The sequence below is a fragment of the Heloderma suspectum genome, chromosome 1, assembly GCF_057233095.1.
Source record: "Heloderma suspectum isolate Gila_16-S chromosome 1, 16-S_ref, whole genome shotgun sequence".
Classification (NCBI taxonomy): domain Eukaryota; kingdom Metazoa; phylum Chordata; class Lepidosauria; order Squamata; family Helodermatidae; genus Heloderma; species Heloderma suspectum.
Window position 1 is genome coordinate 129,309,639 of NC_139458.1, and position 20,372 is coordinate 129,330,010.

The 20,372-nt window shown below is 44.9% G+C and overlaps 1 protein-coding gene across 4 annotated transcripts in view; it reads left to right on the forward strand.

Moving 5' to 3' along the window:
* The window catches only part of CDHR5 (cadherin related family member 5), a 53,748-nt gene that overhangs the window by 29,046 nt on the left and 4,330 nt on the right, over positions 1-20,372 (forward strand). For all 4 annotated transcript variants that reach the window (XM_084828610.1, XM_084828620.1, XM_084828630.1 and 1 more), the window contains one exon: positions 18,903-19,054. In XM_084828610.1, the coding sequence (XP_084684736.1) occupies positions 18,903-19,054 (152 nt within the window). The remainder of the gene's footprint in view (positions 1-18,902; positions 19,055-20,372) is intronic.

Consider the following 20,372-nt stretch of genomic DNA (forward strand, 5'->3'; position numbering starts at 1 on the left):
GAGAGTGAAGGACCTGCAGTCCGAACCAGTGATAGATTGTGAGGCGTAACAGGCTGGCGGGCAACAGAGTAGACCACACAATGGAAGTCCAAAGTCAACAGACTGGATTCTAGACCACCTGGTGTTACACACAGGGGTCCCAAGCCAGCCAAAGTCATTTGTGAGAAACTTCTATGACTAATTTTAGCTGGAGGTGGTAATGACCAGATTACCACTTTGTATAGCATCAGACTACTAAACAAGATACATTTGAGGCCTGGTTCTCAGAAATAGATTTATCACCTCAGTCATGGAGAATCAGGCCTAAGACAGATCTTAACTCTCCCCTTGCAATTCAGTCCATATTCCCCTGTATATAAGAATATATATGAAAACGCTGACCTGCTGAAACTCTTCTTTAATCAATGGGCATTTAAATATCAAAGCGTTCTTCATACCACCTATAATTCCAGCCAGACTCCAAGCTGAAATATTAATTTTCAATTACGGCACAATCCTATGCAGATAGGCAGCCGCCTCCGAACTCGGAGGTGACCGCTTATCCAATGCAGGGCAGGAGAAGCATGGAGGGGATTGTTCCCTTCATGCTTCTCCTGCCCTGAATTTTCAGCTAGACAGCCAAATGCAGCTGTCTAGCCATGAGAGGGCAGAGCGGGGGAGGAGGCTGCCATACGACCCATTGGATGTGTTGTACAGGCATTTCCGCCCTCCCTCATTTCGGCTGTTCCACACTCCTCTTGCAAGTGTGGAGCACGGGGATTTTCTGCACTGCCTGCAAGGCAGCTCAGAAGTGGAGCAAGGTCAGTTCCCAGAAAACAAGATATCTATGGCCGTCTAGCCGCTGACTAGTGACCATAAGATTGCTCCCTTAATGGCATTTTTCTTTTGGATATCCAGCATTAATTAATCTCTATGTTCCCCCTGAACAAAGAATCCTTTAACCTCACCCCTAATGTGTTGTGTGTACCCCAGATTGGCAACACAGTTATTAGAATGCCGTTGAACGTCTGCATGAGGTGTCCAACAGATGCTTGTGCTTAAAGTGTTAACCAGAGTCCTTTCATGTTTGTTGCACCAACTCACCCTTGTTTTGGCAACACAGTCAGTGAGAAACAGATTACAGCCTGTCAGCAGTTTTCTCTGAGAATCAAAGGGAGGATGAGTTCCTCCCCAGGCAGTGGGCTGGTAACATTGTACTTCATGCAGTACCTGAGTGTCAGTAGCCAGCAAGCGTCCATCCTGTCCAAGAGAAAAAGCATTCAGCTCCTCTCCAGATAACAGGGGGTATGTGTAAGCCTCCAAGTAATGTGCCTAACAGAGCATGGCTAGAGTTCTTCCCTATATGTGACGTATTTCCCTGTATAAAAGTCTGCCCCATGGAATATTCGGGGCTCTCTGCCCCTTTGCTGACAGAGTGCCTGCGAGCCTCGTAATAAACACATGTCTGATCCAGAAGCTTACCCATGTCTAGTTGATTTATCGGACCATCAGCTAGCCAACGAACCGAACTGAGGGGCCTTTTGCCCCTCTTACTACAATTTTGTGACCACGGCAGGACTGGCATAGCTCGTCGCTCCTTCTGTCCCCCCAGCCTCACCAACCCCCAGCCGGCACTACGTGAGTTCACCTTCGGGTTACTTGGAGGAGTTCAGGGACAGAGGGACTTTGATAAGGCCAGGTCCTTTTTAAAAGGGTAAGCGGATCGCTGTCTGGTTCTGGTTGTGCACAGTGAGTATTCCATTAATAGCTCTAATTGTTATTCGTATTGTGGTATTGGATTTTAAATATGTGTATTAGAAGTTATTAACCTGTTAATATGGGAAATCAATGCAGTGCTTCTTCGGTGCACCTCTGGATGTAATACTGAAAATATGGAATACTCTTCTGGTATCTGGTAGTGCCGGCTTGTCTAAAAAGCGCTTATGTCATCTCTGTGTGGAAGAATGGCCAGTAACATCTCACACTTGGCCAAATACAGGATCCTTTAACCAACAAGATTTAAGAGATTTGAGACTAGTCTTAGAAGATAAATTTCCTGGCCAGATGGATTATTGGTACCTTAGGGCAAATGAGACTTATAAACAGAGCCAAAGAGGAAAGTTTTTGCCCCAGAAAGCCTTGGCTCCCCACTAACGGCTCTGCCTGGTTATTTAGCCACCCCTGCCCCATCCGGTTTGTATCCCCTTTTGAGTTCCACTGTACAAATTGTAACCCCCGCTGTCCCAGGTGGAGAATGATGCAGGCAGGCATGGCTCAAAGAAGATATTGAGGCATTAAAGCTGGGTAGCTCTAGAAAAACAATATCTCAAATTCTTCCTCTGTTTTGTGCATGTTACATGTTTGTTCTATGTTGCTCTTTGTCTCACGTTGGTGTCTAGGTGTTTTGTGTATTGGAAATAATTCTGGTTGGGAACTGTTGAAATGTTGAGAAACTGTTTAAAAGTTTGCTGAAAATCATCGCTCATGCTTGGTTAGCTTTGGTTATGCTGATAGGGCACTTTTGAGACTGTTTGGATTGAATTTTGAGACTGTTTGAGATGACAGAAAATGCCCAATAACTGGTTATTTGCTTGAAGAAAAGCTTGTAGACCACTCCTTGTCGGTGCTTTGCTCATTCCTTCCCCTCTGTTATTTTGAGACCTAAACAAAACTGCACTGGATAGCATTAGAAGTTATTCGGGGGCAAGGTCTGGCATAGCAGTTAGTTTTTGCACCCCAGGACCTTAGTGTGGAATAGGTAGTGTGGGGTCTCCTTTAACCCTTCCCTGTCCTCATTTGTGGCTTCCAAAGTTCTGGCTTCAGTGCCAACTGTACTGGGCGACAAAATCTGTCAGCATATCGGGAGGTATGATGGGAGTATTGCGCCAGATGAGACAGAAGACAGTGAATTAGTCAAAGGTAAAGGCTGTTCAACAAACGTCTTTGGAGAGTCCAGCGGATTTTTTTCACCCAATTGAGTCAGGCCATAAAAATGTATAGCAGAGGCTTTGATGTAGAGGTTGAAGAGAATAAAGCATTGGTTGTTGGAATATTTGTGGATCAGAGTGCACCCGACATCAAGGAATGTTTTACTAAGCATGTTCCCGAGTGGCACGGTGAGATGGTTGATAAGGTTTTGAGTGTAGCAAGTCATGTGTTTAATGGACGAGAGGCGAAGGAAAAGAAGAAGAAAGAGCAAGAGACAAGTGTGAAAATGTTGTCTGCTGTGTTGGGCGGCACAGACTTTCAAAGCCGCAGCAGGGGCCGTGGTCACGGAAGGGGGCATGGAAGGGGAAACTTCTTCAATCTACAGCCTAGTCCTGGTCAGCGGTTCAATACTGCTGGATGGGATATTGCAAGCAGCCAAGTAATTGGAAAAAGAGGTGCCCCTACCGGCCCCGAGAAAGACAGAATGTGGGTGGATACCAAAGAGCGGAGATGGGAGCTATAGAAAGTAGGCAATGACAGTCCCAGGAGATTTCCACATAAAAGCCAAAAAAACCTGCCCCGACACCCAACAGTTGGACACTGAAATTGAATGCCCTGTTCTTGAAAATCAAAGTTAAAAAAAAGAGAAAAAAGAAAAATGAGTACTCTTGTCTGGTTGGTACTGGCACCAGTTGTTGTTTATGTTAAATACCAAGGAACTTCCCCTCTCGGGACGTGGAGAGCAGGTGATGGGAAGTGATTGGATTCCAAATTACCAACCCCTTAGTAAAGAAGTCATGGTGTCTGCAGGCCCCTTTAAGACAGACCACGCTTTTATACTAATGAAACACAGAAGAGATTTGTTAAGTAAAATTTCAAGCTGAAATTTTGTGTGTGATCCTGATAGCTTGTGGGTTTTGCTGCCATCCACTCATTTGATGGCTCTTGTATGTGCTGGAATTGTTGTGATAGAAAAAATGAGACTTTTATATAGTCAAAGTAAGTGTAAATTTTTGCTAAAAGCCACCGGTGAGAAGCAAGTAGACAGAAAGTGTAGAGGGCACCAGGTTGGGGAAAGCTGGAGTAGAGGCTTGTAGAAAACCAGAGTGTAATAGAAATGTTGCAAAGCATAGTGAACTAATGAAGGTCAAGCGAGAGTTGCACAGGGAGCGAGAGGAGTTGCTTTGTGTGTAAAGCTGAATCCGTTACCCAGTTCATTCCCTCAACTGCTTGAATAAGAAAGTTAGTCATTGCTTTGGTTATTATTGTTTGCATAAAAATGGCTATTCCATGCTTTGTGCACTGTTATGTAAGCCTTGTTTCTCCATTATATAAGCACTGACAACTTCCTACAGGCCAGTATGCAGCTATGCCTATTGAAATGTCCAGCTATCCAACCCATTGCTTTAAACTTAAAGAATTCTAGTCATGATCCAAGAATGTACAAGAAGTACTATTTGGATCAAAGGGAGGATTGACGAAAGAATCTTTTAACCTCACCGCTAATGTGTTATGTGTACCACAGATTGGCAACGCAGTTATTAGAAGCCATTGAACAACTGCATGAGGTGTCCAACAGATGCTTGTGCTTAAAGCGTTAACCAGAATTCTTTCATGTTTGTTGCACCAACTCACCCTTGTTTTGGCAACACAGTCAGTGAGAAACAGATTACAGCCTGTCAGCAGTTTTCTCTGAGAATCAAAAGGAGAATGAGTTCCTCCCCAGGCAGTGGGCTGATAACATTGTACTTCGTGCAGTCCCTGAGTGTCAGTAGCTGGCAAGCGTCCATCCTGTCCAAGAGAAAAAGCATTCAGCTCCTCTCCAGATAACAGAGGGTGTGTGTAAGCCTCCAAGTAATGTGTCTAACAGAGCATGGCTAGAGTTCTTCCCTATATGTGACGTATTTCCCTGTATAAAAGTCTGCCCCACGGAACATTCAGGGCTCCCTGCCCCTTTGCTGACAGAGTGCCTGCGAGCCTTGTAATAAACACGTGTCTGATTCAGAAGCTTACCCATGTCTAGTTGATTTCTCAGACCATCAGCTAGCCAACGAACCAAACCAAGGGGTCTTTTGACCCTCTTACCACCCCACCCCCAACATTCATGTTTCCCTCCTCCTCCATGCCATGCTCCTACTAATTTGTGAGAAGACACTGAACTGAAAAGAGGCACCAGCTGTATTGATCTTTCCCATTTGCCCCCTCTCCATAGGGTAGATTCACATGACCATTGCTTTCACTGCTTCTTGCACTGAAAAACATAAAGGGTTGGATTGTGTGGGAAATATTCAACATACATCTGCATCTTTGGCTAATGCACATCTTCAGCAAGCCACAAAAGACAGGTCTACCGAAGTCATGCTAGCCCACAACTTCACGGAATGAGTTGGGGGGTGCTTCCAGACTAGGCTTTTATAATGCCATCTCCCTTAATCACTGAATTTTACAGGGAGTCCAAATGACATTGTCTTCAACTCATTATCTTCCTGCGTTTTCTCACCACTTCTTTCGTCATTTCTCTTACCTCAGAAAATGCGTTAAGGGCACAATCCTATGCAAGTTTAGACAGAAAAAAGTCCTATAACTCCCAGAATTCCCCAGCCAGTATACCTGGCTGGGGAACGCTGGGAGTTGTGGGAATTTTTTCTGTCTAAGCATGTATCATATTACACCTTAAGAAAGAAAAGACAGAATAGCTGTACAGTGCCTTCTCATTTGTAGCGCTAGGAGCACTCCATCTAGAAGGAAAGAGCTGGGATCTTTCCCGATCAGTTTATAGCACTGTTGTTACTAATTTTCTGCATGGGATTCAGACATCTCATCTCACCCTGGAGTAGTGCTGCTATTATGTAAAAGAATAATAATGATCGTGGCTTTAGGCTGCAATCCTATACCTTGAAGTAAGTTCCATTGCACTCAGGAGGACTAACTTCTGGATAGACATCCATTGGATTCTGCTAAGAGGTATTTTAATTGGAAAGGTATGGTATAAATATCAGAAAATTAATCATTATTATGAATTATTTTGAAAGCACTTTCAAAACAAAGCCCCGTACAATGAATAAAATGGATTGTAAAGGCTTACAATCTAATGGACTAGGAAAGAGAATGGACATGGGAGGAAGGAGATGCAGAGGAATGAAGGGAAACAGATGTCATTTTCAAATGCCGTTTAAAAATGGAAACTGATTGAGATATTTTACAGGGTTGGGGAATCGGTGGCCCAATGGCCAAATCTGTCCCTCAGCCTAATTTCATGCTGGGGGGGGGGGGTGAGCCAAGACGGAGAGAAGGAGGGAGGGAAAAAAACTGGGGGGAAAGCTGAAACAGACAGAGCAATGGAAAGGGGACGAGGAGAAGCCCTTTGGAAGCAATCTCTTGAGACCTCTGACAAGGGCAATCTGTCTCTCACCTGGCAGCTGGCTGTGTGGGGACAGAGGGAGAGAGAGAGGGAGGGAGAGAGAGAGAGAGAGGCCCCATCTACATGGCGGATTTACTCCAGGTCCACTGTGCCTCACAGTCGATCATGGCAGATGACTAACCCCCACCTGGCATCAACCGCGTATTTTTCTGCCCGAAAAGCAGCTCCTTTGCAAAGTCATTCTGCGACTGATTTTTCCATCAGGGTGGCCTCAGCGGTTTGGGGGTCTGTGTGATCTCAGTTGGCTTTGGTGTGGGCTGGGGGGAGCAGTGCTGATAGGTGGAAGGGAAAGTTGTATCATAAAACAGCAGACAAGAGGAGAGCTGTTAGCCAAATATGTCTGCTTGGAAGTAGCTCATTCACTTCCATCGCACTTCACTGAGCGCAGGAGCGAGGAGAGGGGTGGGCAGCAAGCCTCTGCTGATTCGCTGCCCCGCTCCGCAGTTGATGACATTCAGTTCTACTCGCAGGACGCCGCCCACCCAACCCCCAACATGGTTTCAGGTGCTGTTTGACCCGTGACAGTGTCTTTAAAAAAAAAAAGTATACACTGGCTGTGTTTGCTGTGAGTAGCAAACCTGATTTCATGAATTAAACAGAATCGCCTCAGAAAGTGTCTCTGTGTAGATGGTGCAAAAGAGAGAGAGAGAGAGAGAAGGGGTGGCAGAGAGAGGTGTGGGGAGAGAGAGAATATAACATTTGGAGGCAGGGCATCCAGAGTTAAGGAACAAAAGGAAAGGGATGCAAACTAAATATAACATATGAGATTTGGAGTCTGACAAGAAGTAAAGTACTCCTAGAACAAGGGGGAATATAAAGTGACAAGATAACTGGAAGACAGGAAAGAAACAAGGCATAAATACATTTATAAACTAATAAAGCATGTTTAAATAGAATCCTATAGGGCAACAGAAGCCAATATATTGCTGAAAGATGAGGAGAAAAATGAATAAAACATGGAGCAAGAAAAGCCAAATGAACTGCAGAATTTAAAATAGAGGAGAATGGTTGAAGTTAAGGAAAAGGAAAGTCAGAAAGAAGCACAATATAAGAATCGAAGGAATTCGGAGACATTGCTAGGTTCTTATAAGACCCTGGGCAGAGGCCTATCACACACATTTGCACACATTTTGCATGTGCTTATACGTTCATATGCAAATGCAGAAGTACTAGAATTGATTAAAATTTCACATATGTATGTAAGTAAAAAATAATAGTAAATGAAAGAGAGACCGGTGAGCGTATGGAGAATGCTTTTCTCACACAATGGAGCAATTACAGCCTCCTTCTCCCAACATACAGAGTGAGGTGTATCTCCCACACAGATTAAAGCCTCAGCACTGACCACACCTGTTGCAAGCACACTACAAGCAGGTCACTTGCATTATTTTCTCCTCTAGATAATTCCTCCCTGCTTTCATTCCTCCAGCACCTCTTCATAAAAACATATAATTTTTACAACTCTCCCCTATGTTCTCCTTCTATGCAAGCTTAATTTGTGTCCAGATCATACCACAATTTTGCCAAGGTATCTGTTTTTAATACTAGGGCTAAGCTCTACAACAGGTGTGGGCAACTTCGGCAGACCTGGAGGCCAATTCCCATCCTCAGGACCCTGCTGTGGGTTCCATCTCTGTTTTGTGGATTGTCAGGTGTCTTTTGTTCTGCCATCTGCTCATTGACAGAATTGGATTTTTTTTTTTACCAGAATTTTGTTCTACTTGCACTAATGTGCATTAGTGCTAAGGCACACTAACTAATGCGCTTTCGCGCTAAGACATTCTTTATGCTAATGTGAATTATTGCAAATCCGCCCATGGCTGGCTGGGGAATGCTGGGAGTTGCAGGACTTTTTCTGTTTAAACATGCATAGGATTGTGCCTTGAAAGACCCATGCCTGCTGGCAGTCTCCCACTTGGCACTTGGTATTTGCTGTATGGGTGAAGTTAAATCCTTTGCTCTTTTTTTTAATTAATCTTTTACTGTGAATTTTTACAAAACAAAACAAACTGAAAACATTACAAATCCTAAAAAATCTTATTTGCGGCTGCAGCAGCCTGGCAGTGGCTGCAGCCGCAGCCAGGTAGGCTCCATTTCGCGGGGCTTTCGCAGGGTGGAGGGGCGGGGGGCTCCGTTCTGCCATGGATTCCGGGGGGCTGAATTCACTGGAATGCGGCCCCCCTGGGATCCGTGGCGGAATTCTCTAACATCCCTACTTATATGGAACATTCAGAGGGGACAAAAGGGCAGATACATTAGAATAATTTTGTTTGCCACTTTCTTTGCCTCAAAGAATACTACACAAGGTATTTGAAAATTATAGCTCTGGCATCATCATAATCTCGTTTCCAGTCTACAGCCCATGTATCAGTCCATGCTAGCCATTTAATTTGTGGTGCCTGTATGTTGAGCTTTCACTTTAGATCAGGAGTGGGAAATGTGCAGGGGTCTGGTGGCCAAATCCCCCCCCCCAGAGCTCACCGGGGGCAATACCCACCCACCACCAGAGAAATTGCCACTACTGAATTTGCTGTGGCAGCAATCCCCCCCTCCCGATTTTACTTGAAAACACAGCACGCCACCACTGTAGCAAATTCAGTGATGGCAGGGGCAACAGGTGGCGGGGTAATGAGGGCTGCAGGCCACATGTTGCCCACCCTGCTTTGAATGCTAAAGCCACATAGAGTAGAAAAACAGGGAGTGACCCAAACCAAAAGGAGCAGGATGGGAAAAGAAAGGTGGCAGCGTCTCCTATAGTTTAAAAAGCTACTGGTCTGCTAAGAAAGCAAGTCACAGACCCGTTAAACAGTTCCTGTTTAACCCAGGAATTGTGAGGACAGCATAATGTGTGAGCCATTTCTGTTCTTCCGTGATGGGCAAGCCTGAAACTCTGGGTTGTTTATTGGTTAAACATCCCAGAGTTAACCGCTCATCCCCGCAATTCCTGGGTTAAACAATTCAGAAATTGCAGCTGTGACATGCAAACTGGGCCTTAGGGTCTCCTCGAGCGCAATCCTATTGAGGTAGTCAGCAGCCTCCAAAGTCGGAGGCTGCCGAGTATCTAATGCAGGGCGGCTGGAGCATGGAAGTGATCCCTGCCTCTGTGCTCTGGCTGCCCTGCATTTTTGCTAGACAGGCGATTTTGGCTATCTAGTGGTGGCTTCGGGGGGGGGGAGGGAAGGAGGCCATGTGGTGCATAGGAAGCTGCGTAAAGCAGCTTCCTCAGTCTCCTCCCTCCCCACCCCCCACGACTGCCCCCTTTTTGCCATCTCTGCGCTCCGTTTCCGAGCGTGGAGACGTAGCAGAGAGAACTGCACTGGCTATGAGGAGGAGGGGGCGGGGAGCATGGTTTGTGGGAACAGCATTCGGAGCCCTGGCTCCAACCTCAGTTCCCAGAAACTGAAAAATCCTATGGCCCTCTAGACCAGGGGTCCCCAACCCCCAGGCCGCGGACCAGTACCAGTCCATGGCCTGTTAGGAACCGGTCCGTGGAGGTCCGCAGGGGGGTGGGATCCGTCCCTCCCCCCCTGAAATCCTCACCAGCCCTGGCCACCTCCGCTCCACGGCAAGTCCGGGGAGCTCCCAGCAGGTTCCGGCCGCTGGCAGACTTCCAGGTGCTGGGACGCAAATGGCGTCCGCTATGCGGACGCCATTTGAGTCCCTGTTCTTCAAGTAATAGGCTATATAAATCATTACGTAGCCTATTACTTGAAGAACAGGGACGCAAATGGCGTCGGCAATGCCGGACGCCATTTGCGTCCACAGTCCGGGCGCAGCGGGCGCAGTCCGGGCGCAGCTACCCTGGTGCCAAACTACTGGTGCCAAAAAGGTTGGTGCCAAAAAGGCTACTGGTGCCAAAAAGGTTGGGGACTGCTGCTCTAGACAATGTCTAGTAGCCATTGAATTGCTCCCTTAGTCAATGATTCATGTTAGGACTACTGAGCTCAGAGGGAAGAGGAAGCCTTGTTCAGGCAGTTGATGTCATGATTCAGGGCAGCTCAAATAAGGTCTGGGTGAGAAAATTCAGGCCCTGGTCCCACCTGTAAATAAACAAAGAATAAGTGAAGAAAAGAGCCGTCAAGATACTCAAAGCTGGAAACAACAACATTTAGCCATTGGAGAAACAAAAGGATGAAAAGAAGAATCAGAGTGAAAGGGAGCACCCAAACTACAGACATATGAAGAAGGGGAAATAGTTACAGACCCCAACGAAAGAGAAAAAACTGAAGAGGCACAGACAAAACCAGGAAGACAATTTTTAAAAAAAATCAGTTATACATAAATTCAGTTTGAACAAATGAAACTTGAAGATATTATAGCTGTCTGCTCATAGATGCCTTTTCACCAGTCATAAGAATAACATAAAGTACAAGGAAAGTCAGGCATGAAAAGATCAGCATAAAATGATAATTAACATGAAAGGAATGAATACAGGAAGCCAAAATAAGTAAACAAATTGAAAACTAAAATGGGCCAAGAATATAACCCTGCAGAACTACAACTGAAAGAGGGAAAGGAGAAGAAAAAGGAATCATTAACAGAAACAATCAAAGAATGCTTAGAAAAATAAGATCAAAAAGAAGCAAGAACAAGAGTGCCAAAACCTAAGGCATGAAGAGAAAAAGAGAGTGAGCTATAAAAAAGAACCCCACAAAAAAATCAAAAAGAAGAATAGAATAATGATCCCAAACTTTAATCCAAAAAAGATGATTAAAAATAAAAATGAGAGCAATTTCAGTAGAGTGGGTAAAAAAAGGCAATTAGAAGGAATCAAAGGAGGATTCTCAATAAAGAAAAGGCACACCAAAGGAGAAGGGAACAGGGAGCATGTCAGCCCAAGTTCCACACGGGCTCATTCTCATAATGCCAAACCATGGTTTAGCATTATCTGTGGAGGCAGTTGGAAATAAAAGGAAGCAGAGAGACAGGTCAATAAATGGCAAAATCACTAGGTTTATGAGATTTTTTTAAGGATAGAACAGACAACAGCCAATTTGAAATTGGTAGGAAAAGAGGCAGAAGAAAATGTCAACTTGAAATATGATGAACAGGTTGTTGTTGTTCAGTCGTTCAGTTGTGTCCGACTCTTCGTGACCCCATGGACTTCCTGTCCTGCGCTCTCTCCCGGAGCATGCTCAAGTCCATATTCATTGCATCAGTGATGCTATCTAGCCATGTCATCCTCTGCCGTCCCCTTCTCTTTTTGCCTTCAGTCTTTCCCAGCATCAGGGTCTTTTCCAGAGAGTTTTCTCTTCGCATTAGGTGGCCAAAATATTGGAGCTTCAGCTTCAGTATCTGTCCTTCCAATGAGCACTCAGGGTTGATTTCCTTTAGGATTGACTGATTTGACCTCCTTGCAGTCCTGGGGACTCGTAAGAGTCTTCTCCAGCACCACAGTTTGAAAGCATCAATTCTTCGGCGCTCAGCCTTCCTTATAGTTCAGCTCTCACATCCATACGTTACTACTGGGAAAACCATAGCTTTGATTATGCGGACCTTGGTCGGCAAGGTGATGTCTCTGCTTCTGACTATGCTGTCTAGGTTTGCCATAGCTTTCCTCCCAAGGAGCAAGCATCTTTTAATTTCATGGCTACAGTCACCGGCGTCTGCGGTGATCTTGGAGCCCAAGAAAATAAAATCTGTCACTGCTTCCATTTCTTCCCCTTCTATATGCCAGGAAGTGATGGGGCCAGATGCCATGATCTTCGTTTTTTTAATGTTGAGTTTCAAACCAGCTTTTGCACTCTCCTCTTTCACCCTCAACAAGAGGCTCTTGAGATCCTCTTCGCTTTCTGCCATTAGGGTGGTATCATCTGCATATCTGAGGTTGTTGATAATTCTCCCGGCAATCTTAATTCCGACCTGTGATTCATCCAACCCGGCGTTTCTCATGATGGACTCTGCATATAAGTTAAATAAGCAGGGCGACAATATGCAGCCTTGTCGTACTCCTTTCCCAATTTTGAACCAATCGGTTGTTCCATGTCTGATTCTTACTGTTGCTTCTTGACCCTCATATAGGTTTCTCAGGAGACAGGTAAAGTAGTCTGGTACCCCCATCTCTTTCAGAATTTGCCACAGTTTGTTGTGATCCACACAATCCAAGGCTTTAGCGTAGTCAGTGAAGCAGAAATAGACATTTTTCTGGAATTCTCTTGCTTTTTCCATGGTCCAGCAAAAGTTGGCGATTTGATCTCTAGTTCCTCTGCCTTTTCGAAACCCAGCTTGTACTTCCGGTAGTTCTTGGTTCACATACTGCTGAAGCCTAGCTTGTAGGATTTTGAGCATAACTTTGCTGGCATGTGAAATGAGCGCAATTGTACAGTAGTTTGAACACACTTTGCCGTTGCCCTTCTTTGGAATTGGAATGTAAACTGACCTTTTCCAGTCTTGTGGCCACTGCTGAGTGTTCCAAATTTGTTGGCATATTGAGTGCAGCACTTTAACAGCATCATCTTTTAGGATTTTAAATAGCTCAGCTGGAATACTGTCATCTCCGCTAGCTTTGTTGTTACTAATGCTTCCTAAGGCCCACTTGACTTCACTCTCTACGATGTCCGGCTCAAGTTCAGTGACGGCACTGTCATGGCTATCAGGGACATAAAGATCTTTTCTGTATAGTTCTTCTGTGTATTCTTTCCACCTCTTCTTAATCTCATCTGCTTCTGTGAGGTCCCTGCCTTCTTTGTCCTTTATCATGCCCGTCTTTGCACAAAACGTTCCCTTGAGATCTCCAATTTTCTTGAAGAGATCCCTAGTCTTTCCCATTCTGATGTTTTCCTCGATTTCTTTGCATTGTTCATTTAAGAAGGCCTTCTTGTCTCTCCTTGCTATTCTCTGGAACTCTGCATTCGGTTGGCTATATCTTCCCCTTTCTCCCTTGCTTTTCGCTTCCCTTCTTTCCTCAGCTACTTGTAAAGCCTCCTCAGACAGGATGAACAGGTAGCAAGAGCCTTTTAAAGAGAAAGAATATGGTCAAAAGGAAAGAACCAATGGTAGCCTTAGAAGAAGAAAGGAGGGGAGCAATATCAGAAATAACTGTTTTCTAGCATTCAGACCATACTATATTGGGTTGGATTCAGACTTAGTGTTACTTAGAGCAGATCCACTGAAATCAATGGGGCAAGTTAGTCATCCTACTGATTTCAGTGGGTTTACTCTTAAGTGTGACTAAGACTAGATCTAGCCCATTGTCGTTGTCACTGTCACTGGGAAAACACCATTCTTCCCCCATCGAATGAGGGTATTGCTATTCTGAATGTTGCATGGAATACTGCTGCATACGTTAGAGGCTGCATAAGCTACCAATGATGGTGGCACTAGTGACACAACCCCAGCCCTTGAAGGCCTGCAACACTGTGTGAGCTTTGAAAATGTTGTTCTTCCTATTTTTCCTTCTCTGTTTCCCTCTTTTTATCCCTTTCCTTATATATTAAGAAAGAAGAGGTGGGGAAGGTAGATGGGCAATATAGCCTGTGCGCTATTCAGATATTATTTGTATGTTTTATTTCAACAGAGGCTGAGCACGCCTCTACTTTACCATTCAAGCACAGGCCCACCCGTTTATCTTAAATAAAAAGAAAGCAAACAGGCAATCCTCCGCCATAGGGCCCGCCACGTTGTGTACCTCGTCTACCCTCCAGATGTTGGTTGGACTCCAACTCCTGTCAGCCTCAGGTGGCCACTTATGAATCACTGAAAAAGAGGACTGAAAAAGACGACAAAAGTGGACACTGGTTTGCATAAAATTTGCATGTGCTCATTTAGCTGTATAGGTGCAAATGTAGACATTGTTATTATAATTTAAACAGAAGTGCAACACATCTGACGGTATTGGGGAAGAGTGTGACTAGGTGACCTGTGTGCCTGTTCTATCTGCTGTCCAGCTGCTAAGTGTGGATGGCAACTTCAAGGCCCTTGCTGGCTCTCCCTCCTGGTAGTTCTTTAACTTTAAACCGGACTTAGACTGGAAACCCCTTCAAATAGATTGGATGCCTTTGAAATAGAGGACTGTCCTCTGACAGCCCTAGAAGACTGTTCTATGTAAAAGAGGAAACGTAGCCACCCAATGTCAGCCCCGGCCAGTATGGCCAATGGATGGCAGGAGCTGGAGTCCAACAACAGCTGGAGGGCCACAGGTTGCCCTCACCCTCAGTGTACCTGTTGCCTTGATTCTTTTTCAGCATAGTTGTCTGAATGCTGTGCACTTCCCCTCTTCAGTGCCACATCTTCCTAATTTCTCCCCCAAAGCAGCAAACAGGAGTACTGCCGTCTCCACTCCCCCACTCCACTCCCCCATAAAGAGCAAAGTGATGCTTCCCAGTCACAGCACATCAACCCTCCCACCCATTATTGGGGACTAAGATATTGTGACATTAGTTTCAGAGGGGAGCTGGTTTGAGTACAGAGCTAAGGAAGAATAAAGTGTCTGGAATTAGGCCTTTGAGCCTAATACTTCTTTCAGTTTATAGCCACTATTATCCCTATTTCCAAGTGTTTGGTGTCAAGGGATTCATCTGTGAAGGACTACAATGTGCTTTAAAGGTCCCATCCAAACTTACTGCGGTCATCCTACTAATAAGAAAAAGCCTTCCACAAATCTCGGTGGGTTTTGGATTGCCACTTAAAGGAAGACACTTTATATGGCATTTAAGAAATGGCAGGAGCAACAAACAATATTCCACTTAAATTGTTATTTATTTTCTGGGAGGAATGCAGCTGGGTTTGGAGCCAGTCCTGTTAAAGTCAGTGGGATTTTTCTTATCAACTTTAGTGGGATTTCTGTCGAACTCTGTAGCCAGTAGATGACATTGGAATATATGAAGCCACTTAATACTGTCAAGACCCCGCCTCGGTCCATGTACCCTCTCCTTGTTCTCTCCCACTGGCAATGGCTCTCTAGGGTTTCAGGCTGGGGGTCTTTTGCAAACCCTGCTACCTTGCATTTTACTTGGGGACCTTCTGCAGGCAACGTATTCACTTCACCACCGAACTCTTCCTGCTCATAGTTTTAAAAAGCAGGCCCTTGTATTATTTCTGCTGACTTTCTCTCTCTCCAAAGATTCTTTTATTGTTAAAGAGTGTGGGGGAAACCCCAAATAAATAAGTAACAAGTAAACAACATTAAAAAGGAATTAAATGTGACCATGCAATTCTAACACTGAAAAATAAGGATGGATATTATCTTAGAACTTATGGTTCCAGCAAAACATTGTCAAAAGGCTCCATTATTCAATTAATTTATTGGATTGTTTTCTGAAATAGCCCATTGTGAACTACACTAACTGCATCAAATTTTACTGAACTAGTCAGAGTGGTGCTGTAAGCTGTCTCTAGTACTTCTGCAGATTATTAGAACTCTTTCCCATTGTAGTATTGTTCATTTCTGAGGGCTGAGGTTTAATTAATGTACCAGTCATTTCAGCTCATGTACCTGAGCATGCTCCGGGAGAGAGCGGAGGACAGGAAGGCTTGGCGTGCTGTGGTCCATGAGGTCACAAAGAGTTGGACACGACTTAACGACGGAACAACAACAACATTTCAGCTCACGTTAATGATAAACTCTTTGGGGTAATCGAAACTTGCAAGCAATATTCAAAGTCCATGGCACTAGAGATTATAGGTTGGGCACATTTTTATTCATACCATAAAGCTTTAAAAAAAATGAAAAAAGATTGCTTAACAGTTATGACATAAGCATGTGAAGTGTGAAATGATAAAATACAAATTCCTACCACAAGCAAAACCAAGTCAACCTAAGAAAATGCTAGTCTGTGTTTCCTGATGGATGGAAATTTGGAGCACAGCTGTTTGGTGGAGACCAGTACAGTACTCAGTGTGTTGTAGGGATGTACGAGAGTCACTTACCTGGTCTCACAGCTTGCTTCGCGGTGGGGGGGAGGCGCTTCGCTGCTCCCCCCGAAGTTCAGGCCGGGGGGGGACGCTTCCCGCCTCGCCCGGCCGAAATTTAGGCTGGGGAGAAGCGCCCCGTCTCCCCGGCTGCGAACTTCAAAAGAAACAAAAAACAAAAAAACGCCCCTGTGATAGGCTACATAATGATTAACGTAGCCTATCACGGCTAGATCTGCAAAGTCAGCCGTGATAGGCTACGTTAATTGTCACGTAGCCTATCACGGGTGACTTTGAAAAAAAAAAAAAGCGCGTACACAAATGGCGGCCCCCATAGGGAGCTGCCATTCGCGTTCCTTATTTGGTCCATGTAGTCTACGTAAAGATTTACGTAGACTATGGCGAAAATAAGGGCAACGCTATTTGCGTTGTCCTTATTTTCGCCGTAGTCTACGTAAATCTTTACATAGACTACAGGGACCAAATAAGGAACGCGAATGGTGGCTCCCTATGGGGGCCGCCATTAGCCGTACACGCTTTTTTTTTTCAAAGTCACCCGTGATAGGCTACGTGACGATTAACGTAGCCTATCATGGCTGACTTTGCAAATCTAGCTGTGATAGGCTACGTTAATCGTTACGTAGCCTATCACATGGGTTTTTTTTTTTTTTTACTTTTCTTGTAATGGCGGCGGCAGCAGCCGGTCAAAAGACCGGCTGCCGCCCCCGCCCCTGACGAAGACCTGCCGAACCGCCGCCGGGACCCGCTGCCGGGAGGGACATTCGTGAAAGGTAAGTCCCATCCCGGGGGAGGGGGGCGGGGGGGCGGAGAAGTTCTCCCCGAACAACCTTCGGAGGACCGAATGCATTGGCGCTCGGCCCCCCGAAGTTTCGGGGAGAAATTCTCCCCCATCCCTAGTTAAAAGTCTTGGGACACTCTTAGGAATCTTACATTAAGGAAATTGGAAGAGCTCAGAAATCAAGGGAAGAAGGTTAGTAATGACATTACAACTTGTTCAATATATTCTCCAAAGTGGACTATTAAAAAAAAAGTGGAGAAAAGAAGCCTTTGTGTGCCTCCCCATCTCTCAAAGCTATGTATCATTCATATCACGTACGTATCAGTTTCCTGCCTCTTATATCAAAGCAATCTCATTTTTCTCAGTACAAAAAAGTAGGCCACATAAAATGCCTTTTTTGTTTGGAATGCATCACTGTTGAATGTGGTTTATGTGGCATGGAAATTAGAAAGAGAAAGGCAGCCATTTTTTAATTGAATGCACATCCAATTTACAGTTGCAACATACATACATACATACATACATACATAGCATCATTTGTAAAAACAGACTTCATCATCGACATCTATGGCAAAGAGGGGTTCAGAGAAACCTATGGCGATGCAGAGGGAGGAGAACATGCTAGGAGAGTGTAGAGTGAAAAGTGAAGTTAATTGGATTAAAAAGAAAATACTGAGGGTCAAAGTAGACATGACATCAGAAGACCCATGGTTAGATCTCTTGGGTTCCCCCACCCAAGGGTAAAAGTGGAGTATAATCTCTAGTGCCATGGACTTTGAATATTGCTTGCAAGTTTCGACTACCCTGAAGAGTTTATCACGTGGAACTCTGTAACCACATTCAGTTGAACGTGGTTACAGCCCTATTGCAGACCTTCCCCATCAAAATGGGGAGGTCACAGGCAGGGGTGGGGGTTGCTCTCCAGGCTTACAAAAAATCGTTTGTATTGTTGCTGGAATCAGTATGCTCATTATAGTCCAAACTATGGTTGCTTTCACACTTGCAGTTGGGGCAATCTACATTACAACTTTAAACTGGTTTCAAACCGGTTTATCTAAAGGGATCCTGCAGTTTCATGAGGGTAATGAGAATTCTTTGCTAGAGACCCCTGTCCCCTGCCCAAGCGGCCCCTCTTCCTAGAGCTACAATTCCCAGAATTCCTATATTTGGTAGCCATAATTGCTAAAAACAGGTTTGAAACCAGTTTAAAGTTGTAATGTAGATTGCCCCTCAGTCTAAAACTGCTATCCTTTGTTCACTCGTTTTTATAGAGAATCCAGATTATGACATTGCCAGCGCATTGCATTATAGTATTTTCTGTGTTGTCCTCACATCTTTTTTCAGATAATATTTGTGGATATTTAAATGTTTTAATGTAATAGCAGTGAGAGCCTGCTCAGTGTGGTCAGGCAAATCACTACTGAAGCTGGCCAGGGCTACTGTTCCTTTCATTCCTTCTAGGTTTCAGGTTGGCATTTAAAGGACGAGCACAGGTCCAGTAAAAAGAAAAAAAAGTTAACATAATTCACTCTTAGGATTCTTTTTAGCTGCTGTGGAAGAGCGAAAGCAGCTCCATTGGATGGGATACTTAGGCACGTAAGATGTGGAATTTGCTACCACAAGATGTGGTGATGGCCACCAATTTGGATGGCTTTAAAAGGGGGTTAGAAAAATTCCTGGAGAAGTCTATCAATGCCTACTAGTCCTGATGGCTCTGTGCTACCTCAGTATCAGAGGCAGTATGCCCATGTACAGCAGTTGCTGGAGAACATGGGCGGGAGGGTGGTGTTGCACTTGAGTCCTGCTTTTGGGTTCCCGGTTGACAGCTGGTTGGCCACTGTGTGAACAGAATGCTGGACTAGATGGACCCTTGGTCTGATCCAGCACAACTCTTCTTATGGTCTTATGTCTTTGTTTTCTTTGCAGTTGTAAACACATCCTCTAAATATACAGCGCGGCACATGGCTGCTCTGGGTGCCACTTTGGGTTGTTTGTTGGTAGTCGCACTGGTGCTGCTTGGACTGATCTCCTACAAGTATTACAAAATGAAACGTGAATATGGAGAAGGCAGCTGCAAAGTGAGTGGGCCTTTGCCATACATTTATTTATTTCAGAGAGGCCACATACAAATATGAAGAGAGACCCTAGTGCACGCTCTCCGCTGCATATGCTGTGAGTGGGTGGAATGTCGCAATTTGCAGTGACAACTGCAGTGTTGGCACTGCAAGGTGTCATGTTGGTACAGCAGAAAGGCTTGGTGCTGGCATGAGAGTGACAGCCATTGCAGTGCAACATGTGTCGTGCGGCACAGAATTCCCAGCATGCTGTACTTGCTAGGTCATCCAATGTTTCACCAAATGAGCAAAAGTGACAAAATGCTGAGCAGCACTTGAACACACACATAGCCGGTTCTGTGATATAGTCACAGTAACGTATGCAGCCTGTCACAGACGTGGGACAGGCAGGAGGTTAAACCCAGTTAAGCAACCTTCCTTTTAACCACTTGATCTACTCAAATCATCACGTAATGTGTCAGCTGCACAATCAGCAATCACAAGTGAGCTTTGATATGTATGAAGTCATTGCATTGTTGTGGTGTATTCAGTGGGTCCCTATTCTCTCACCCAGGAGTGGGCAACTGGTGGCCCTCCAGATGTTTTGGCCTACAACTCCCAGGATCCTTCACCATTGGCTATGCTGGCTAAGGATGAGGGAGATGTAAGCCATAACTTCTGGAGGGCCACAAGTGTGCATCCAAGCAGTGCCAGGTCAAGGCTTCATACCAGCCTTCCCCAACCTCAGGCCCTCCAGACATGTTGGGACTGCAATTCCCATAGATCCCAGCCAGCATGGTAATGCTACTGGGGGTGATGGGATTTGTAATCCCAACATGCCTGGAGGGCACCAGGTTGGGGAACACTGCTCCATACCACCACTTTATTTGTTTATTTATTTATTTACAATATTTATATACTGCTCCACATCAAAGATTTCAGAGTGGTGAACCACAAGATAAAAGAATAAAGCCCCATAAGTAAAACAATTAAAATGTTTGAAAAGAACAGATGTCACATAGATCACTATGTGAAATGGCTTTCCCAAGCCTACTTTATCCTATTAAAATTGACAGGGAATGTAAACTCTGGCAACTGTTCTGCCTCAAAGATGGATTGGGTAAATTGACTCATGATTATATAGAATTATACCACATGGAGATCAGGCTCAGACATTTTCAAGGTGGGTGAATCATAGAATCATAGAATAGTAGGGTTGGAAGGGGCCTACAAGACCATCGAGTCCAACCCCCTGCTCAATGCAGGAATCCAGGTCAGAGCATCCCTGACAGATGGCTGTCCAGCCTTGTCTTGAATGCCTCCAGTGTGGGAGAGCCCACCA